Source organism: Candoia aspera, chromosome 11 (genome assembly GCF_035149785.1).
Source record: "Candoia aspera isolate rCanAsp1 chromosome 11, rCanAsp1.hap2, whole genome shotgun sequence".
In the NCBI taxonomy this organism is placed as follows: domain Eukaryota; kingdom Metazoa; phylum Chordata; class Lepidosauria; order Squamata; family Boidae; genus Candoia; species Candoia aspera.
In genome coordinates this window covers 9570048-9594300 of record NC_086163.1, presented here as the reverse complement: position 1 = coordinate 9594300, position 24253 = coordinate 9570048, and the positions used below count along the sequence as shown (strand labels likewise).

General features: G+C 38.7%; 1 protein-coding gene across 1 annotated transcript in view; it reads right to left on the bottom strand.

Annotated features, from left to right (window-relative positions):
• Positions 1 to 4391: 4391 nt before the first annotated feature.
• The window catches only part of ADAMTS18 (ADAM metallopeptidase with thrombospondin type 1 motif 18), a 104025-nt gene continuing 84163 nt past the window's right edge, over positions 4392 to 24253 (bottom strand). The window contains exons 18-23 of the mRNA XM_063313094.1: positions 22060 to 22186; positions 16350 to 16554; positions 13359 to 13550; positions 11892 to 12104; positions 9286 to 9433; positions 4392 to 5613 (exon numbers count right to left, since the gene is read on the bottom strand). Of these exons, the coding sequence (XP_063169164.1) occupies positions 5498 to 5613; positions 9286 to 9433; positions 11892 to 12104; positions 13359 to 13550; positions 16350 to 16554; positions 22060 to 22186 (1001 nt within the window). The 3' untranslated portion in view covers positions 4392 to 5497. The remainder of the gene's footprint in view (positions 5614 to 9285; positions 9434 to 11891; positions 12105 to 13358; positions 13551 to 16349; positions 16555 to 22059; positions 22187 to 24253) is intronic.

Below are 24253 nucleotides of genomic sequence, written 5' to 3'. Positions count from 1 at the left end.
CAGGATGTTTAAACCATCCTTTTTTGATGAGTTCCTTACATTGAACTTATTTATTAAATGTATATGCTCTTTCCAACAAAAATTATGGCAAAGACACTCAAGAAACAACTATTAGAGGGAGGATAAGAACATCCTTGGTACCATGTCAATCTGATTTATCACTAGCTTTCAAAATGATGGAGGAGGGGGTGTAATCTTCCACATGCTTCCCTCACCTCTTGAGAAGTTCCATGAAGTTCAGGAGCAAAAAAATGAGCTGTCTTTCCTAATTTGGTAGAAAATATAGAAATACCATTGCCTGCTGAAACTTAAAAGAATAATGGAAGGGACCATAAAAACTGTGGTTTCCTGTGCCTATTAGAATACACTTAGATGGCATTTCTGAGTCCTGCATTTATCTAAGAGGAAGATAACCCTGAGTTTTCCCCCAAAAGAAAGAATAGACAGAAGAAAAATAAGAAAAGGGTTACAGGTAGTCCTCACTAAACAACCATTTGTCTAGTGATGGTTCGGACTTCGGACGGTGGTAAGAAAAAACAATTTGTGACCAGTCCTCACACATATGGCTGTCGCAACATCTCCACAGTCACATGATCACGATTTGTGCACTTGGCAACCGGTTCACATTTATGACCATTGCAGCATCCTGTGGTTACCATTTTCAACCTTCCCAGCCAGCTTCTGACAAGCAAAATCAATAGGGAACTGCATAATTCGTCTGACGACCATGTGGTTCACTTAATGCCAGCTGTGATTCATTTAATGACCACTGCAAAAAAGGTCATAAAATTGGGTCAGATTTGCTTAATGACTGCTTCACTTAGGAATTGAAATTCCAGTCCCAGTTGTGATTGTTTAACGAGGACTACCTGTAAATTCATCAGACAGGCATCCCCTTTTAAGAGAAAACTTATCTTGGGGCTCATCTTCAAAGAAAGCAATGTTTTTCAGCAGCAGTGATGTTTGCAGTCCTTTGCACTTTCTCCCAATTCCTTTGTTTTCAACAACTTCTAAGAAGATGTAAAATGATCCCCTCCCCAATTTATAGATAATTATTTGGGGAAACAACTCATTTATGCCCAATATATTTTTTTTAAACTGCATTTATACAGCTGTTGAAGGATTAAGCTAAACAGGGCATTAATTGTGTGTATCCAATTACAGCACACATTTTTTGTGTGTGAAGCAAAAAGCCACATACTATAGTAGTCTCTGGATCAGGGGAATGGGCAAGGGGAATTTAAAGTTTCCTTCCTTTTCCTGCATTTTAACAAAAATCTGCTTCTGAAATTGCTATTAATATTTTAAAGAAAGCTTCCCCTGTTGCCACTGGGAGTTTTCAGTGAAATGCAAATGGCAACAGCTCCTGAAGGAGGATTTCAATCAGGACAGTGGAAGAGAAAAAGTAAGTAGGTAAGTTGAACTTTCCCTCCCAAAAGGTCTGCTCACAACACAGCAGTTAACTTCCCACTGTGTTTAGCTTCAAGACTGTATTGTCGACCCAATATGGAATTTCATTATTACTCCTTTAACTTTAGATAGGATCTAAGAAAGCAAAAGAGTTTATTTGTGCTATTTAGTGATAATTGCTTAACTACACATAGTAGGGTACTCAAAGGAGTACTTAGGTAAGTAACCCTGATTAGTGAAATTGGTTAAGTTTGTTTAGCGCACATTTTTCTTATGCTAAATTATAACCTTTTGGTGGAAAGGAATAAATAGCTTTGTCTATAAACCAGTATGTTTGGAGGCTAAATAAGGAAGGAAGGGCATGGCTTCCCCAAGGCTGTGGTTTCCTGAGCATGTTCTGGGGCAAAAAAAAAAAGTACAATTTATCATGAAAATTGGGAAGAACTATATCTGCAGAGAACTCAAAAACTTCAGTGTGTGGAAATGAACTCTTTGCCTAGAGTTAGATGGGGAAACTATTTTAAATCCCATCAAATCTTTAACATATGTTCACAAATAACCAGATTTTAATATTAGAGTAGTGCCCCAAATATGGGTCAGAATTTGACACAGAGTTAAGAAAAGGGATGGGCAAAGATTTGATTAGCAAGGTTGCTATTGTTTCACTGACTCAGATAAACTTTTAGATTAGACTGACAACTCAACCTGAATTATTAAACCAGATGCCTTCATATCCTTTGATGATTTGGAAAGGCTTTTGCATATGTGCATAAGGCCTTTTTTCCCTAATGAGTTCATAAAATTGAATGACTCAATTTTCTGAAGCAAGCTGGAACTATCAAAACAAGTGGTGGTCTGAATCAAACTGTCAATCTAATCTGAATCAGGCTGAAACCAGCTTGCACACCCTAGTAAAGAGTTTAAAAGGAGTGGGGAAAACAAGACGCAAAGCTTAATTGATGGAACTGTGGAGGAACAAGGCATACTCTAAGGGATTAAATCTGGTCTGGCTATTCAGTAAACATAAATCTGGTCTCCAGACAATGCTGATTGTCATTATGGTGGTGAAGATGCCTGAACAAGCCATGTTTTCTTCACCCACATTCATGACAAAATTTATGTTTTATTGTTAACATATCGAAATACAAAGAAAATAGGAAAAAAGCAAGATAAAACAAAAAAAACTCCATTTTTAAAAAAAAGTTAAAAAAAAGATAAATTGCTTTCTAATGATACTTCTACCCCTTCCCTTCCATTTGCATCCCCAACCTCTAGCCATTGTTTAAATATTTAAACTTTGCATCAAACATTAGTAATGGTTGTTAGTTTCTATTGAAGTCTTAAAAACCATATTACGGATGTCTAAATCTGCCTCGCTCTGTGATGTATTGTACATAAGGGAGCCAATCCTGCTTCAATTTGGTTAAAATTCTGTTGTGGATATATACTGTCAATTTTGCCATTGCAGCATACTCTCCAATTCTAATCTCCCAGTCTGATATCGTAGGCAAGGTATCTCTTTTCCAAATAGTCTGAAATATGGTTCATTAATTTGTATCCAGCATGACATGGGATTGTAAGGTGAAAAAGTGCCTAGATTTGATAGTCTATGAAATAACCAATAAATCTGAAAAAGCATGAGACCACAGATAAACAACATTGAGTACAGCTTCCATAGTTTATTCAAGACTTGTAAAGGTACCAAAACATAATGAAACAGAGTATTTTATTACAACTTATAAAACAATTAAATAGTACAATTTATGCTTTAAGTGTGTTCATTTTTTTCCTTTTACATCACAATCTATACTTCTATGCAACATTTCTTTGTATTGCCAGCACTTACTTGGGAAGCAAGTGATGAAATTAAAAAGAAGGGACAGAGCTATGCAGTAATAAATTAATATTTTTACATCAGATAATAAAATATGACAGTTGTAAAACAAAAGTTGGTAATTACTTTGTTGGGGAGAAGGATTTCCCCAAAAATATCATTTTAAAATGTTCACGGAAAGTGTACTTAGAACTCAAGACTGTTGTAGTAATCATTTCTTAATGCATCTCATTTCATGTTTTTCCTTGCAAAAAGGAACTGCTAATTTTGACTGACCACTTTCTGACATTAATGTTGATGTGTCTAATTTTAGATTGGAAATGATAGTTTGGAGAGCCATAAATCTGAACTACATTCATCCAGTGATGATGTGGGATTGACTGGAAAGAGGACAAAAATGTCCAGTATAGCCATGCCCCAGAAAATTACATCAAAATACAAGCCTTCTTCAGCTTTATTGGTTTTAGCAAAGAGATGTCCTCATTCTCTAGCTTATGGCTTCAGCCTTCAAAAGTTATTCTTTCCATATTGGATACATGTTTCTACCTATTCCATGGATGGGTGAATCTACAAATCTCAGTTGTACTGCAAAAATGGGTTGTGACTGCATTTATGTGCCAACTGTCCTAGATTAAATGGGGGGGAAAAAGTTTCCAGTAGAAAAACAGGACCATCAGTTTGACCAACCAATAGAGAAATATGTATAACCTGTTTCTTTTTCTGATAAAGGAAACACACAGAAAGAAAAAAATCAGGCAGCTATCCTTGACTCAACTGTCATGCTCATCAACATCCTTTTAAGATCAGGGTTCTGTATTACTGTGACACACTTAATAGCTGTATTTGCACATCACTTTTAACCTGATGCTTGTATGGTGTGGATAGTTTATGGTTTAATGTGTTCCATAAAGAGGTTGGGTTTGTACAATATGGCAAATTATCAAAAAGAACCCAACCCAAGGATAAAGTTAACCAGGCGTAGCATGTTATGTGAATGCAGTTGATAGATCTTTAAGTAACCTGGTTCAAAATGTTATACAAAAACAGCCAATACTTTTAATCCTTGAGCCTATAAACCTGTAACTGTGTTTGTATTTAGTGTGACTGATCATACCTAGAACACAGAAAAACCCAGGTTCATTTCCTGGCCCTGCTCATGCAAATGAATCCATAAAGAACGAAATGCCTTTCAAGTGGTTTGCAGATGGAATGGAAAAAGGAAAAACAGTGATTTTGTCTGCATAAACTTTCAAGTCACATTCATAGTATTTTGCAGTTATGTTTTAATTCAGCAAGATCAGTCTTTGCCACTGCCCAAAACGGATTAATGAGTTTCGTGCAATTCCTACTATTTTGGCAATCGTTGAATCTTCCTTCTCATTTGCTTTAATGTTTTGATAGAAAAAGTCTGTTTTTCACAAGTGACAGCCAAGTTCTGAAAGTGTCAGCAAAATCAAATTCAGTGTTTAATGTAAACAAGAAGATGGTGGGATTTTGGAATGCCTGTCATCATTTGTTTCAGCATGAATGATAATGAGGCATAGCCCCATATGCAAGAGGTTCATGAGGTATGACATTCTACTTTGCTCACAGTACACAGAAATGCTGTTTTAAAAATTCCAATGGGGTTCTGTTGGTTGAGTATCCCAAGGCATGCCAGCCCACTCAAATGGCTAGTAAACCATGACTGATTTATTACTATAAGTGGAAAGAGGAACACAATAAAGCAAGGAGTTCTATCTTGATATAACCCTTACTTTCCCAGCAGCATCTGAAACAGAAAAGCACCTTTAGTCTTGATTGTGCAGCATACGTGTTTGTCTAGATATCACACCTCTATTGTGTGTAGCAATTCACTGTCTCATCAGCCACCGCTGTAATAAGCCTAAAGGACATTCTGCTTCTTATGAAGGGCTCTGCGAACAAACAGCATATTAGCCAACATCTCTCCATACTACTGTGCTACTGTCCTATTTTAGGCTCTCTGTATTGGCACTGTGAAAAAGTTAGACCACCATGCCAAATGTGCCAATCCAGTGGGCCATTAAGAGGGAAAATTTCTCAGTCCCATTCCACCTTACTGCTCAAAATCCAGTCCTTGCAGATTCATCATAAAGTTTACCACTGTGACTACTGCTCCATGTTAGAAAGTCACCATTTTCCAGTTTAGGTAACATTTGGTTCTGGAAAACTTACAAGAAAGTTTGACAAAGAAAAATCAAACTGTCGAAGTAGCAGACTGAAACTTTTGAATCAGTTCTTCCATGTGCATGATTTACAGCACTGTTTGCCATAAAATTTATGATTGCAGACACCATGTTGGGGAACCAGGTGGCACCAAGCGAAGAAGTCCACACAAGAAGGGTCATCTGTTTTGACGAAATCACAGACACTATATTTAGTTTACAATTCAAATTAAACACAGTTAACATTTTACTTTGTGTACTGAATAGCTTTCACCCCTTATCAGATTAAAAACTTGATGAGAACTATTACAGAATGTTTCAGGGACTCAGTCTTTAAGTATGCAACATAGTTGTTTTCTGTGAACCTACTTGCTACAAAGAAGCTATCAGCTAACCGCTTGTGAAATTGAGTGTTTTGCATTATATGGCATTTAGCAGAGCAGTGCTGATCTAGCTGAGGAATAAAAAGAAGAGGCCCTCCATATATGTAAAAAGAATGCCCCTAGATTCTATTTATTTATGAATTAACTCTTCAGCTCAATCCAGTTTTAAGGTACTGCATGGCCAACTAATTGATTTGCTGTTCATGTTCTCTTCTTAAAGCAAGTAATCACGTAGGTCCAGTTCATTAAAAAAAAAAAAAAACTACTGTACATGAACACTGAAGTACTGAAATGAGGTTAGGAAAGACTAAAGCAAAGCTCAACTCTTTCTGAAACATGAAAAGGCCTTTTAGTTCACCCTTAACAGCTCATAGCAAAAAAAAAAAAAAAACAGAGGAAGCTGCCAATACAGTGTCAGAACATCTAGTTTAGTATAGTCTACACTACACTAGAGATGGGGAACCTTCTGTGACTGAGGGCTATACTACACAGTTATTGGGAAAGAAAGAGCCCCAGGATGAGGATGAGGATGAGGGTGGGATAGGATCTTCTCTCCCATCCCACTCAACCCCCTTCCCTGGGCATTTAGAATATGTTTGACCTTCCTTGCTCTTAACTCTGTTTTCATGCATTTCCAATCCCCAAATGATATTAATTTTCAGTAGATTTGTTCAGAGGTGTGGTGGGGCTCAAAATCAAGGACTGGTGGTGAGCCTTCCTGGGGCCACAGGATGCTAATTTCTGCTTTCCACTAACTGATAGCAGCTTCCCAGATTTGCAGATTAAAAAAATATATATTTTTCAGCCTTATCAAGGCTGGCATTGCACCTGGGAATTTTTGCAGACAAAGCAGATGCTACATAGTTCTATAACTTTTAATACCCCTTTGCTTAGAGAAAGAGGAAAAAAAAAAAAACACTTGGCTGACACAGTTTCTCCAGGAAGAAATCCTGATGTTCTGAATTCATTGCAACTCAGCTTCCTTATAGGACCACCCTGTTAGATTAGGCACTGGAGAATCAAACCATTTTTGCACCCAAAACTGTTTGCCATTTGCCCAACTCTGGAGGAACATTGATTGGTTTTCTTTGTAAATAGCAAAGCCAGCTACAGTATGGATGGTTTTCTTCTAAAGAAGCCTCGCTTTTCATTCTAAAAAAACTAAGTTGACATATAGTCTGTACATTACAGGACTTAATAAGATCCTCAAAATGAACAGAGGGGCATATCAGCTTGTCTAGAGAAGTGTGTTCACTCTCCCTTTCTTTTTCTTTCTTTCCCCCCATGATCTCTCCCCAGTGTTTCACTGAGCTGGAGCAATGTGGTGGGGTAACTGAAAGTGATTGGCTTCAACGCAGCTCCAGCCCAGCTGGCTGTGGTTCCTGGTGGAGATAAGGACTATAGTGAGAAGATAATTGATCTCTAGAGTCCAAAGATCTAGTTGCAAGAAAAGGGGCTTCTACAGCTGCAGGGTGGGGAAAAGGAGAAGGCTAAACCAAAAAATGAGTAATAGGATCCAGTTAGAGGATTTTCATTTTTCTACTTCACTTCCTTGTATAAGGACAGAAAGTGCATCTGTGTGTATTGGGCAGAGATAAAAATGGGTAAAAGGAACCACATGAATTTATTGGAATAACACTTTTTTCAGAGATCCAAGAAGCAGGTTTCCACATACATTCCAGAGAGGCAGTGCTTTGCAAGGAATCAGGCAGGAGCTGTATGAGGAAATAAGTTCTGGGATGAATGAGAAAGCCATGATTTGGGGTTAAGAATCCTTCCTTCTTTCTTCGCTAAGATGCAGCAAATTTTGATGGCTTAGGGGAGGTTCTGACAAACCCACCCTTCAAATTTGCTACAGTGAGCATGATACAGAAATGGCCAAGCACCAGAAGCCTTTCTCTGCTGACCCTTCCTGCTCCAGGAGAGGCAAGATGAATGGGGAAGGCAGCATTCTCTTATCAGTTGGCATGTTTAGTTACAATGATCAGAAATACCATGGTTTCCTCTGCAAAAGTTTTAAAATATTCATCTTCACAGGCAAACTTACATTAAATTGCCTATAACTCCAATCAAGGCTACTGAAGTGGCCACATTTTAACAACTTTATATGTGTTATGCAACTCAGTAGATGCCTTGGGGAGAAACTGTAACTCAGATGAAGGACACCTGCTTTGCATGCAGACAATCCAAAGTCAACGATGTTCATGTCCATGTTCATTTAAAACAAATGTGCCACTTGCAGGCCCATGGCTATATCTGGCCCCTGAACATTGTAATTTGTACAGGACAGAAGGGCAAACATGACTGGAAAGCATTCATATGAACTAGAGTTAATTGTAAAAGAAATGCAATCCAATTTAATTTTTGACCTGGTCCCACCCACCACTTTTGGAGAGAAGACTTGGCAACCAATTCCTCATTTTAAAAGCTCAAATAGCAGCTGAGGGAAAGTACTGTATCTGTGACCATGGAGAGCTGTGTTCGTTAGAATACAGCCACTCCTCGTTCAGCAGCCACCTCATTTAATGACCATTTGCAAATATGACAGTATTTTTTTAAAAAAAAAATTCTGACCAATGCACACATTTACTACCAAATTTTGTGTGCTTGACAACAAGAACCTTCAGTGTGAAACTGATTAAGGTCTGGTCAGTTTCAGGCAGGAACTGCTGGAGGGTTCTAATCAACTAATTAAGATCACAGAGCTAAGCTTGTTAAGTTACAGTTAGCACTTTTTAGGGAAGCACCACGCCTCCGGGAGAAGCTGCTCAGGAAGAGATAGCTTGTTTAAGCAATCTCTCCACCCTGCAAGAGTGCAAAAATAGAGAGGGGGAGACACTGTACGAGAGAGAATTTTATATAAATGGGATGGCAGCAATTCAGTCTCTCTTTCTCTCTCAGTCACATGTTCACTTAGCAACCATTTCACTTCTGATTTAAGGAATGGATTGTGGTTACTAAATGAGGAGAGGGTACGGACCTAGATGGATAAAGTAGCCTGATCAGAATAGGTTATCAGTGGCAGAATTCCATATTCCCTAAAGGCATCCCATCTCAGTAACTGTAATTTTAGTTATTTTGCTCCATTCCCTCAATCAAGTGTGATTTTACCTTCAGTCTCCCACTGCTCAGATACAACTGTTCATCTAACAACTCAACCATTTAGTTACTAGTAGTTTTTATGTACCACCTCTAAGAGATGGGAGAAGATCTGGTCAGCTATGTATTGGCTGGGTTTGCACAACACACTTAATTCAGCTACTAAATTAACACATTTTTTTGTGTGTCTTCACACAGATCACTGCATCATAACCAAACAGGCTGGATTCACACGACATGCTCAGCCCAAAAAGTTAGCCAAGGTTAACACTAACCAAGCTTCACAAGTTATGAGAATGAAGCTGTTAGGTCTTTAACTGACCCAGTTGTGCAAAACCTGGTCAGTGTTTTGTTTTTTTAAGATAATTTTTACCTTTCTTCTCAGGGGCAAGACAGAAATTAGTATTGCAGGCTCTTGACATTGCAGGCTTCTGATGAAGTAGACACCCAGTTGCTGGGTGGCCTTGAAGAAGACACTGCACACTCCGTGTTTGTACTCCTCCACCACATGTCACTGTGCACTGTATGTGGGGTGCAGGAAGAAGAAGTTACAGTCAAAGGCCCATTAAACCTTTGCAAATTCCCCACCTGTCTATATAATCTTTATGCATGGTAAAGTTGTAGTGTTGGTCTGGGACCAAGCAGATACATTTTAAAGTCCCCTTTACAGCAGCTGAGTTCAAAGGATGAATTTGGGTCAATTAGTTTCTCACAGCTCAAATACCCCACAGGGTGGCTGTTGTGAAAATAAAGTGCAGGATGACCCAGTTAAGCCACTTTGAACTTCTCCAGGGAAAGCTATGATTTATACTTAATTAATATTTTTTTTTAAAAAAACCTGTTCTTGTTTAATGGCCTCTTTATAGAGATTGTGACCATCTCCAACGCTATCAGGAAGTACTTTGCTTGAACCTATGATCATTTCAAATGTTTATTTTTTTTAAAAAAGAAAGGATAGTTGCCACTGAAATTGCTCCCCATTCCATTATCTATTTCTAGTGAGTCATTTCAGTTGATATTAATGTTAGTTCGAGTTCTTTAACAGTTTGTTTTAGATCACAGTTGTCGTGATCTATGACTGACATTTTTCAATGAACATATGAAGTTATTTAGTAAGATTTATCCACTTTTGCATTACTACCCAATCTTTTCTCTGGGGGCTCAATTGTTATAACTGAATTAACTGGTTCAAAGTTACCTCCTGGGTCTTCCAGTTAAGTAGAGACTCCAATCTAAATCTTCCTGATCCAAGTCCAACACTATACTACACTTGCTGTCATAGAAGCATGACTCCATCTAGTTCAAGATTACCTTCTCTATTGGCATCAGAATTCCAAACACAGGGAAGTAAGTGGCCTTTCAACATTCTTGATCTGTTTGATCTGGAGGCACTGGTAGCAGAGATCTTTGGTGGGCAAATTGTCTGCTGTCCCAAAAGTTCTCATCTGCTTTTGCTCACTGCCAAATCTCAAAAACCATCAACTAGGCTGAACATGCATAAAAGTGCTGAGAGATAAGCACACTTTAAATTATTTCTTCTTTGCTTCTTTGTTGGAATTTATATTGCCATGGGCAGTTAGGAAATTTGAGGAACTTGTCTGCTATTCTATGCAGGAACAAATAATGAGTTATTACAAGTCTACCTAGTTGTAGAAATTCCCTGAAGCACTGGTGATGTATGTGAATCTGTCTACAAACACTGTGTCCACAAGACAGATAGAATCATTTCCATCAGAGTGTTAAACTTAAGCGTCCTCTATGACCTGCCAAATGAATCTTAGAGACAGGTGACCCATACAATATAGCAAGTTCCAAAACACAGAAGTGTGTTTGCAAGTCTATGCAAACAAACACAGACTAATCCAGACATCACACTAGTTAGGGAAATCCAGACAGCCTTTGTGGGTCTTTGAACACATTGTGCCTTGAAACCTTAAATGGTTCAACTACAGTGCAACTCTTTGAACACTGGGTTGGAAAGAAGCACAAGACATCCCGGTTACAACTGCAGGGATCTGGTGAACTAAGGGACAATCTTCAGTTGCAACAATTGACTTAGTATACTACTGTAATTAAGGTGATATCATTGCTCTCCATTAATAACGTCTAGTCACTGGAAATGGCTTTTTGTTCACAAAAAGAAAGCTTCTGTTTTCATATTGTCTTCTCAGTCTGATTTAGAATTTCTTTGTGCTGATATTAACACTAAAGGTGGCAGGGGATGGTGGTGTGGTCATTGTTTCCTTGAGTTTTCACCTCAGCATTACTCTGCAATCTCCCCTACTTGCCCTCAATTCTTTGGGATTTAACTGAAATGTAGGAAGCTAGAAAATCTTCATCCTGTGCAATGGAAAATAGGATACTCACACATAGACCATCTAACTGAGTGTTACAATCCCAAGCCCAACCCTGAACATTCCAGCAAAGGAATATTTTCCATTAGGTGTGGGGTGGAGAGCATAAAAGCTGTTTCTTCCCAGACTGAAGAATGATTTTAAAAATGCAGAATGCAGTTTTGGTACAGTACTAATGCGATTGATTATACCAGCTATATGGAATTTCCTGGGATAGAAATGTTGCACATGAAAATGCTGTCTTTAGATGGAGGTTAACAGTGGCAAAAGTCTCATGTCTCCAGATATATTTCTGAGCCTCCTGGAGGCATCTCATGGTTGTTGTAGGAAAGAGGAGGCTGAGCCAGGTGGACATTTAGTTGATTCTTAGGAATCATCTTTTCTGCTTATTATTTTTATGCATTACTCCCTTCCTGGATAGGGAGGCTCTCACTGGTCCTTTTTCCAAATATTTACGCCCAAACAAAAAACTTGCAATGAAGAAGCTGGCAGAGTAATAGTTACTGATGTGCTGGCCCTTGCATGATTATGACACATTTAGATCTTTGTTCCCCAGTAAGTACAAGATGCTGTGAAAAGGACTTGCATAGTCATACCCTCTTAGTCTCTACCTGAACTTCCTTACCTGCTGCCAAGGTGAAGAATACCACCCTGATACCCTACTGTACAGAGGGTGCATAGGACATGGTCCTTGGTGACATACTTCTTCCAAATCAATGCTTGGCTTCTTAAGATTTCGGCAGCGGCGCAACGGGAAAGTGATCAATTTGCCACCAATACTTTTCTCACTGCACTGCATTTCCCGCCTCCTGACACCTGGCCCACAGGTAGCAGAACACTGGGGACAGTAAGAGACATACAGATGTTCATTTAAAGCTGGTTTGCAAAAAAAAAAATGTAGCCCACCACCACCCATATTGCAGGTCCAGATCCTTCCAAAATGGGACTTTTTGTGCTCTAGGAGTTGAGTGGGAATATGAGTGCTTTGAGCCTTTCAGAAGCTTAAAGGGCCTATTTTACCCTTACAATCCCTACCTATCAGGCTCACTTTGAGTTCTGGCCTCACCAGTTTCTGGATGTGGCTCTTGGCATGCTAAACAAAGCTCAGAATGGCTCTTCAGTTAACCAATGGTGCATGCCCCTGATTCAAAAGGTATGTCCATCTCTGGTGATTAGGACCATTGGATATTTTCAAGTACCTCACATCAGGTCAGACTATTTATCCATCAGACCTGTTTTGTCTACACCAAACTCCATTCAGATGGCAAGCCCCAATCTGTTGAATAAACCAGGTTCACACCACTGTCAGTTTTGCAGGTGAACACAGATTCTTTGACCAATTCTTGGCTTGCTTTCCCTCTTTCCCTAAAAATAATGCTGTCTTTGGGTACTTCTGTAGATTGGCATTAAAGGCTTGGACAAGGTGCTCATGTGTGCCTTCAGGTCAGTCTTGTCTTCTAGCAACTGTCTGGAAAAGTCCCTGCAGGGTCTTTTGTGACATTTTCAGAAGTGGTTTGTCATTTCCTTCTTTCTAGGACTGAGACAGTACCACTGGCCCAAAGCCACTCCTCTGGCTACATGCCTAAGGCAGGACTAGAACTCACTAGCCCAGTGCTTTTAATTGCCACTCCAAATGGCTCTCTAAGTCATCTTACTTCACATTTTTACTGATCATATCAACTTGCATTTTGCATTCATTTGCTCCAGCTCTTCTTTTTTCTAACTATAATATTGCAAGTCTTTGTTAAATAGAGAGCTGCTTCTCTTTGCCTTTATCTATTGGGTGGTAAGAAGCTTCTTAGTGAAAGAATAATTAGAAATAGGAAAACAAACACTGACTTTTTTTTCCTTTATGTCTCCTAACGTTTACAGTGGACCAGGTCTTAAGTTAGCTGATCCAACAAAGTTCCAAGGAAGAAAATTAAATCTATAAAGGTTGACCATAATGGGGCAGCGGTGGGGGGGGGGCATTATTAACAACAGGTTTTGTATTACCCCAAGATGTATTACTCCTCTGAATGTTGTAATGTTTGCATGCTGTATTTTGTAGATGGACCTCATTACATGACTCAAAGAAGCATTGCTGCTTTACCTCACTCCAAGCAGAGATTACCCACTGAAGACGATCGTTTTTAGGGCATCGTCCCAACACACAGGTCTGTTGCATTTCTGGCTTAATTTCAGTGCTGCACAAATTCTCTGGCACAATTTTCAAGATGGATGGTCCTACGCTTTTGCAGAAAACCTCACGTTTCATTATGCCTCGTCCACACGTTTTGGAACACTTTGTGGGATTGAGAGAAAGTCTGATGTTAGTGACCTTAAAGTGAACCTGCTCCATTGTCTTGGACAATAAACCAAGTAAGTGTCATCCCTTCTTTGGTTATACTGTATATCCCATCTTCCCTCCAGGAGAAAATCCAAGGCAACATATACGATTCCCAGGAGGCTTTATTTATTTGATTTCTACCCTGCCTTTCTGTTTCTTCCACAACCAAAGAAGATTACAATGGCCTAAACCAAGCTTCCTTAGCTTCACCATATTGACTGCATCATGAACTTTGAGGCTACGCTCAGATTATATATTTTAGTTAGCTTTGGGCCCAGATCAAATCATTTATTCTTAGGCAGATGTCATTTCTTGGGCTCACCTGAAACAAGAAGAGTGTCAACCATTTCCACCCCACTCAACTAACTCCAGCAATCAGACAGCTTCTGTGAGTGTTTGGAAGGAATTAGCTACCAATTAGAGCCACCAGGGGCACTCAGGTTCCTCCGTAAGCCCTCAGAAGACTGACTTTTTGACTGCATTTTGCAAAAAGCCAGTTCAGTTTTGTCCTGGAATCTCTACTGTATCCCAAACAGCAAACATCTTTTCGCTAGTCACTTCTAGTCTACTTTTTAGCACAGGCTAATGATAGATGAAGCAATGTGTTTAAGAAAAGTAAGTTAATACTCTCCTTTCTTAAAGAATGCTCATTAAGAGAAAGGATTTGATGGGGGGGGTTTCACAGCTGGAGCATCCCCCCTTTCTTTCAGAACAGGCTGAAAGATTTTTGCAACAGCATATTCGCTCAAATGAAATCTGTGATACGTCTGCCTTGGCAAGTGTACAAAACAGCAAGACTTTGTTTCACTCCAGTCAGAAGTCTGCTAGACATTTCATATCTTTCAGAAAAGGGGTGTGTGTATACATATTGGAATTTGCCTGAGGCCCTGTGCTACCAACTATGCTTTTAAGAGCAGGTTTTTACCATACTGTGCTATTATGTTGCTTGAAATGATACATTATCTAAAGAAAAAAGACATCCTTCATTATGCTGGGTGCTGCTGATAGTCACTGAACATTTAATGCCTGCTTTGGAAAAAGGAATTTACATGTGCTAGTGAGGTAATTAATAATAGCTATCCCTACCTTATTCTTTTATTGTATTCCCTTTTAATACTCTGCTACAGAATATTTAATTTTGCCCAGCTCCAGCTGGTGTGTCACTTGAGGCCCTACCGTGAGCATGAAGGTCTTATGAAGGTAACTCATGCTCTTATCACTACTTGTCTGAACTGCTGCAATGAGCTCTATTATGGAGCTACCTATGAAGACCATCTGGAACCATAGAGTGCCTCAGCACAATTGAAAACCCTCTGGGACCCCCTGGCAAGAGAGCCACATGCTTCAGCCCTGCACTGGCTTCCTGTAGGCTTCTCAGTACAATTCAGAGTGCTGGTTTTACCCTTTAAATCCCTACTGGTTTGGCATTGAGGTATTCTGATCTTACTGATTTTGACCCCACCCCCAACATGTTCATCCCAGGAGAACCTACCAGTGGTTCCTCATTTTATTTATTTATTTTATTTTATTTATCATATTTTTATCACTGCCCATCTCCTCCACATGGGGAGGGAGATGGGTGGTGAGGGAGATAGGCGGTGATACAAGTATTTAAATATTTATCATTAAGTGAGGGAGATAGAGATTTACAAGTGTTATTTCTCTGTTTGTGCACCTGGAATAGCCTAACCACAGAATTCAATCAGGCCTCACACTGTTAACTTTCCACAAACTATTAAAAATTGAGCCAGTTTGGAGACTCTTTGAAGTACAATGGGATGCAGTTGTTTTATTTCTTTGTGCATACATGTGGGTGTTGAGATTTGTTTTATCTTTTTAATTCAGTTTTGATTTACTATGCTATAGATATTTTACTATACTATTTTATAGATGTACTATAAACTGCCCAAAGTCCTTTTAATGAAACCAGTAAACAAACTACTAACTAACTAACTCATCTTAAAACTAGACTTACCTGTCTTCAGAAGTTTTGCTCTACATGCCTACTGAACAGGTGAAAAATCGTACATGCTGATTCTGTTCCCAATATCAAAATGTTATCTAGTTCTATTTACTGTGTTTAGAAGGCAGAAGTGCCTTTCCATGGACAAAACAGCCTTCCTAACCTGGATACTCTCCAGATGTCTAACCTTCAACTCCCAGAATTTCAAAGCCAGGTTAACCATTAGAGCTGAACTGCCCATGTTGCCAAGGATTAGCCTGCCTGGCTGCCTGCCTGCCTGCCTGCCTGCCTGCCTGCCTGCCTGCCTGCCTTCCTTCCTTCCTTCCTTCCTTCCTTCCTTCCTTCCTTCCTTCCTTCCTTCCCTCCTTCCTTCCTTCATAATTGCCCAACTCCAATGGACTCTGTATAGATACATAGGTATAGCTATATACACACTCAAAGGCACATACCTCTAATATATGTGTATGGAGATCTGAGGGTTTTTTGAAAATGTAAATAGACGTAAATACATGTAAATATAAATAGCCTGATAGTATTATAGGATGAAATAATCCTTTTGGAATTTTAGAGGAAATTGCAGCATTTAATGTGGGGAATGCATATAATTAAAATACACATTTCTGTCAAAACCGGACAAAAGAAGAGTATGAAATATATATGATGATATTCATAATCCAAAATGGACCATCCATTCTTCTTAGATTAGATGGACCATTGATTGGCTCCAGACAATTTCTCCTTAGGGTCCCATCTCAGTACAAGATTATGGCAACTATTTTTTTTTTAATTACCTGTGACCAAGGCCCAACATTCCATTCTGGTGGGCAGTCCTGGTTATTACACATCTGTATTTGGGCTGGAGTGGTTACTGGGCAGAGAGCATGGGCCACAACTTCCTCCTTGTAAAAAGCCTTTTTCTGGACACACTGGATATGACGGCTTTGCTGTCCCCCACCACAGGACTGGCTGCAAACACTCCATTCACCTGCTGACCAACTGAAAAATATATAGACATATATATGTTATATGTATGTATGTATGTATTGATGGCAAGGAGTAAACACTGAATCTGAAGCAGAGGTTGAAGCCATGGACATCAGCCCTAGCTAGATGGGCAACCTGTGGTTCTCAGTCTATTTTCTTGCAGATTTTAGTCACATTTTAAAAGACCTCTGGAAGAATTGAGGTCAAAACTCTGGAAAGAGTTCTTTGTCCCTTTCTTTTAGCTGAGGAGCAATGAAGGGGCTTAACCACTCTTTGCTTTAGACTCACCGAAAGCCATTCCTGTGCTATGTTTTTAGTTAACAAATTATTCCACCAAGAAGCCAAAGTAAAACTATCTACATATAGTTTCATCTGGTCTATATGGTACTTTATACAGTATGTTCTACTCAGAAAGGAGGGGAAAACTATAAGGAGAGGAAAGACAGAAAGAAATACAGTACAAATTTAATTTAACAAGTTTAAATGTTTAATTTAATTTAACATGTTTAATTTAATTTAACATTCGGGGGGAAAAAGGTGTCCATTAAACCCAAATGTCTCTTCAATTTGAGTGTATGTAATTGAAGTAATACATGTTATTTGCATAATGACATGCTTGATGTTTTTATGTATTTGATGCCATTTGCATCAAGCGAAATAATCTGATGAAAATTACATAAAACATCAATTAAGTCATTACACAGATAATTGGTGCAAATGATGAAAAAATCCATTAGGTCATTACAGAAACGATGTAAATAACATTAATTGTTTGTACAAACTTCAGAAACAAAGAGCTTTGTTAGTTTGTGGGGGTAAAGTTTGAAAGCAAATCTGGCCTGTTGCATTCAAAGTCCATTAAATGGAAGTCATTAACTGGAGGTTTTACTTGAAATGTGATTTAAAAAAAACTTTAAATGCAATCATTGTGATCTTCAACTCTAGTTGCTTTAGTAATTTGCCCCCAGGAAAAGATTTAATTGAACCATATTAGAAATATGATATAAAAATTACAGAGTCCCTCTTTTGGGGGAGATGGGCGGTGGCCAAATTTGAGTAATAAATAAATAAATATTAGGGATCTGCAGAATATTTTGAATTCAAACTTCCTCAAATCCTAAATGGTTCATATTTTTTTTATCTTTTTTACAATTGTTGTAAAATACTCAACTGGTTGAGACTCGGGTGGGGGTGGGCAGTTATATCAAAGCAAATTAGGACAACAAATAATAAAAAACCACATAAAATACAGTACTTCAAAATGGTCTGCACATATCCCATTCAAATTCATATTTGTGTTATTTTACATTACTGTCTCCCCTCTCATTTTGCCCTGTTTGCATGAACCTTGATTCTTACCTAGAGATTCCATCTATGGCTGCTAAGTTAAATTATTTGGGAAGTGACATTGACTGTTACACATTTCTCCAAGAATTCTGAAAAACATTTCCTGTGTGGATGCTGGAAATGCTAGGGAAGTATTTTCTAATCCCAGGGGGGGAAAAAAGAAAGCCATTAAAAATGAATCCTTAAATTATTTACATTACTTATGCAGAGAAACCTCACATTCCTCAGAATGTAGGAAAACTACTAAAAATCAGATTGCCTTTGCAAAACTCTTCCCAAACTTCATTTGAATTGCCCACTTGTGAAGGACTTCTTCAGTCCTATTACAGCTATGGACTACAACAGCTCCCCACCTCCCACCCACATCCTCTCACTGCATCTAATAGGAAAGCAGTTAGCACAGCAGCTCTTAGGGTGGCACAGTTTGGAACGTGCCATGGGGACAACGGGGGATTAGAGATGGCAAGCTGTTCAGATAGATTCCAACTTTCCCCATTTTCTGCCCCACTTTCAGCCAGTGAGCCTCAGCAGCAAAAGCTCTGCTATCATCCTCCATGGACAGACTTTCCTTTCAGACTGCAGGATTTTAGAATGGGACACTGCTTCCTCTACTAGTTTCATTCCATCTTTCCTTTGAAATGTTTTGAGCACCATCTCTACTTCTTCCCTTCTACTTACAATCCCCACAGCAACTCTACATGGCAAATTAAATCAGGCAGGACAATCTGTGACAATGTAGACATGGATGGATCTAGATGGACAATCTAGATGGATTTGCAACCTGTGAGTCCGAGTCCTGGCTATGTTGGCTGGGGCCTGGAAGCCAGAAATTCTCTATCCTTGGTCTACAATGATATCCTATAAGTTTCAAGTCCTTCAACCATCCTGGGTCTAATTCTAATAGCCTAACCACTATACCACAATGACACTCACAAACTTCTTCTCATGTTTCAAATAAAGGGAGAAATAAATAGCTTTCTAAATTCAACTGCATAGACATTAAACTATGGTAAATGTAAACGCTGGCAGAAAAACAGAAAATAAGGCAGATGTCAGGGTTAATGTCTGAACTACCAAACAGAAGGTAAGAGTTGACTATGTGTGTTATGATTCATCATAAATGGCCTATTTAATTCTCTTATGCATTTCTTTAAAGCCACTTAAACACTGAGGAGATAGTTTACTCAGATATTAAGGAAATTATAGACAGAATTCATCTTCTACATAGTAAAGTAAATTCTGCTCCCCACTTTCTATTATCCACTACTGAAGGTCAGTTAATTTAAAATTCACAGCAAATTTAAGCTAGGATTCCCCTCTGGTAAAATTTCTGGGGGTCATCAAAGAACTGAAAAGAGTTTCCATGCAGTTAACAAGTTTTAGGATATTTTCTCCCTAGATCTTCAGGACCTCTACCTTCCATGTTTATGTTTTGGGAAGTCCTTATTCAAACAGTAAGCCAAAAGATTTTCTACAAGAATATCAATATTTAGCAGATCCACACAGATCCACATTCACACACCCCATCTCATAATAACCATATTTTCTAACCCCAACCCAAACATTAGTCTATTTGCACTTCAGAATTCTGAAAGCATTGCAATACCAGCAGTTTAACAAACAAAAATAAAAATAACATATAGTTCCACCCTGTGAGGCAGTTTTTTGCTCAGCAAACAGCAAACAGAATGGAAATGGAACCTGACCAAGGTCAGAGGAGTGAGAAACTTTATCCCTTTTGGCCTATTGCATTAACCAATAAATCATTAGTATTAATGGAAAGAGAGAAATGCTCCAATGGGCACCAACAGGAACTTTTCTGGCACCATTTTTTTAAGCAGAAATTAGCATACAGCTATCAAACCAAAGTTGGATTATACCCTTGAACCTGAGAAGGGAGACTGTCTCCTTGATGCATTAATTATATGGAATAATTACATGGAAGAAAATCACATTATGAAATGCAAGTGGCAGTGATGCACTAGATTTATTTCATGAATTTCAAAAGATGTAAAATAATTTAGTTCTAACTGGAGCATCTCTGCTCATTCTGGTGAGTTTAGGGTTCTGCCCCAAAGTCCTTCCTTGACTTCCTTTCTGGGGCCAACAGAGCTGGACTGCTAGCCTAGTCACAGAAACATCACAGCTGGCAAAGAGTGTCTTCTAATGGAACATTTAAGATCACACAGCAGCTGCAAAACACAGCTTGTATATGCAAAATAGCCAAGACATGCCATGAGAGCTACTTGTGTGGTTCTTTTGCCAATTAAAATAAATGCTATGTTTTAGAAGCTTCCAGCCACAATTAAAAGACAAATACAAACAGCTACAGGGAAAGTTGAAGGAAATGTAATGGAAGGCTTTTCTCTTTGCAAGAAAGCAGATCTCAGGGTACAGAAATAAGCCTTTGGCAGAAGATTAGTCACACCCAAATAGAATCCTTGGCTAGGGAGATTATCTCAAATTAGTTGTCAGACAATGGCATGGCTCAAGGCAAGGCAATAAAATTGCTAAAACTATCACATGATATGTTACCCTAATTAAACCTTATTTCTGCCTTTTTGTGATTCTCTTATAATTTCCTTTGGGTTTCCTGCAGAGAGAGAGAGAGAGACCGACCGTGAGTGTGTGTTAGCTCCAGACTCCTTATTACAAGGGAGCAGAACTTAAGAATGCCAATGAGTCCTGGGTTGGAGCCCCAGAATCTTTTAAAATTGCAACCAGGTTGTGTTTTTTGAATGTGATTAAATGCAGAAATGATTAAACATATGACAAAGGAGTAATCATGTTAACTTGTTTTAATTTTAAGTAACAACAATAATCTCTGAAACGCTCTACACCTGGTTTCCTCTGATTCTTCTTGGAGGACAGCCCCTGGCAAGTGACTCAAAGGTCAAATGTGGCTCAGAAAGTGTTGATCATGATGACAGGAAGGAGCATTGTGACTAGGAATTTTTGCAGTGTAGAACCACCATTGGTGGAGACACTCAAGTAACTATCATGGAAGTTCCATCACAGGAGCAAAACAATTACAACATAAATAGGGCTGAGGAAATCTTCAGAAACTTCACTCTGTTGAAGGCTTGAGCAAAAGCATTCCTTCATAGCAAAACTGTAAAGTGGCACCTAATTTACAAACAGTAGAACAGAGCAGCTCCCTTGCTTCTCTTTACTGAATATCTTAGAGCATGGGTCTTTCTGGAGAGCCTTCCAAAACCACCTCAGAACTGCAAATGTAGAAGCACCTCCTTACATGTTCAGAGCTTTCTCAGTCTGCTCTGCAATTGCCCAAACTCATTGGAATCAATCAGTGCAAGATGCTCATTATCTGGGGATGTAATCCTCAAAAAAGGTTTGTTCTTTGTATACAGCTGTAAATAACTCGATTAAATTTCCACTGTGAATTTCACTAAATTTAAGACATGGCTTAACTTCTGGTGATTTGGCCCTGTTTATTGCAATTGTATTGCTTCCTTGCTCTTATTCCATTCCCATTCTAAATTACTATGGGTTTAGTAATAGTAGATTTTAGAACAAGCATTTTTTGCTATTCATTTTTTCCTCTTGCTGCTTCACCCAGCAGCAATTCTCTTAAAGTATTTTAGAGCAGAGGTGTGCAACCAATGGCCTTCATGTATCTTTTGGATTGTGCTGCCCAAAATTGATAAAAAAAGAAAAAATCACCAAGAACAATTAATGTGATTTCCCAGGGAAGGAGGAAAGGGAAAGGAGAAAAGAAGAAAGGAAGGCATGTTCAGCAATTGGATCCCTGATGAGATAACAACAGCCCTATTTGCTTAGATATCATCATGATGTCACCACCCTATCCCTGTGAGGCTTTCACCTCACTCATAATGCTAAAAAGTTAGGCCCCCGAGCTAAAAAAAAATGTCTGCCACTACTTTCAAGCATCCCCTGGGTATACTAAGGGAGATTTCAATCCCCTCTGTTGCTTCAGTGCAGAGACACTGAGAATCTAAGAAGGTAAGGTTGTTCAGGCCATGCCTGCTGAGATTCAGTTACTACAATCTGAGCCAGGATTCAAATTTTTGCTCCACCACAGCTCTGCGCAGGCAGCCCAATTAAACTCTTCAGAGTTCCCTCACAATGAACGTCAATCAGTAGCCACAGTTTGGGGGATGCCAACTAAGGAAAAAAATCCATACTTACTAGGCTGGGCAAGGATTTGTATTGCACATCATTGTCTCTGTTAAAGTTTTTGTCCTTGGGCCACAGAATGAGGAATTTACACGGGTTTGATGATCCTGTAAACACACAGCTTTGGCTATCAAATGCCCTGCAAGGAATTTTGTAAAAAAGACAATTTAACGGGAATACAGAAGAAAGTAAATAATTCTCACAAAAATATAAAGGAGACATCCATTGTGTTGCTGCCATTTGTCCAGTTCTTCATGCCTATTTTTTCCCTCTCTCATTATTTAGGATACAAGTAGGTAGGTAACATAGTCCTCATGGATCCCATTCTTTGTCTTGTCCCTCTCTGACCCCTTCATTTTTTTTTTTCAAGTTCTTCTAATTTTCAAAGATTACACTAACACAATTTCCATGGTGTAAAGCCAAGCCAGACTCTGGTATCACATTCACTTCCAGCAATGCTTCTGAGAGGCCTCAGAGGCACTCTTAAAAAAATTAAAATGATGGATGGCGATTTACCTGTTTAGAAAAGTTATAAAGGTATGCTAGTGTGGCCACAAGTACTCTGCAGGGCTAGAGGGAACACTGAGGAGCAATCTCATTAACTTGTCTCCTAGGAAATGGATACGTTGCAATTGGCCATATCCATCATGGTTCAATTTTATGAAGAGGCAAGCCTTCACATGACAACCGTTTTGCGAGAAGCACAACATGGCCTCAAAATTGCACCCTATGTCTAGCCCTAAAAGTGTGTCTCCCCATCAAGTAGGAGGAAGTGTTGCTGCATGCCTGCCTTTTCATTAAAATAATCTTTTAATAAAAGAAAGCAATAAAAAGTTACATGGGGAACAAAGAGTAACAGAGCCAAGGATACAAAAATGCCTATCTCTGAGTTAAAGACAATACTAGCTATCATAGAAAGTTCCTTTAATGTGGTCTTTGGCTGTAAACCTAATGCCAACAGCTATGGCCTTTCTCACAGGGAACTGTTTTTAATATTACTAACAATGAACATTCTTGAAACTCCTGATTTTATGAGCTAACAGGAGGGGAGTTAACTGACTTGAGGAAATCAGCTTTGTCAGAAGGAATTCAAAAACAGAAGACCGATAAGCAGGAAGGGAAAATGATGCACTCTGCAAATTCCAGGACTAGAAATATAATTCGTCTGCTTTGATTTGTAAAAAAATATTTTATTGCTTTAGATACAAGTACAGAAAGAAAAAAATGTGAATGCAAATAAAACAAAATATAAAAACAGATCGAACCAGCAAAAGCTAAATCACACAGAACAGTACGATCTGAAAAGAAACCAGAGTACGTACAATAGTACAAACACAACAAGAATTATATCCACATAAGACTTGCTACAACTCAGTTTGTAAACCACAAAGTGAACCTTGATCTCAACAAAAGGCATTGCCTAATATTTCCTTTACACCAATAAAGAGACTATTCAAAGGCTGAGAGGTGATAAAAACTAACCAGACTTTGGTATATGGTAAGCAAAATGTCTTTGCAGGAACATTTCATGTTCTTTTGGGAAACACATTTAAGCAGGGCCAATCCAAAGTTGTTCTTACATGGAAACATTCAGAAACTTTGGCATATAATTTAGCAATGCTTTGGCATCTTTAAATCTCACTTCTTCCCAAGACCTCTGTTTACCATAGTCAGAATATTTAACCAATGAGAAGCTACCAGGAGGAATGACCAAAGCGTGTGTACTAACATATGTTCAAAATGATTGCATCTCAAACCAAAGAGTGTCAACAACCAGCCTTTTTAAAATATCCACTGAGGATTCCAATAGACCACCCTGAATGAATGAATGAATGAATGTATGCATGCATGCATGCATTAACCTTGTTTTAAGGTAATAATACATACATTTAATGTTGGTTTTGAGATAATAATACATATATTTAAGGTTGGTTTTAAGATAATTGCAGTTAAAGTTACTTAAAAGCTGATTTAAGTAACTTTAAATTATCTATGATTGTGTCACTTAGCGACAGAAATTCCAGTCCCAATTACCATAGTTAAGCGAGGGCTACCTGTATGTTGTTGTTTATTCGTTTAGTCGCTTCCAACTCTTCGTGACTTCATGGACCAGCCCACGCCAGAGCTTCCTGTCGGTCGTCAACACCCCCAGCTCCCCCAGGGATGAGTCCGTCACCTCTAGAATATCATCCATCCATCTTGCCCT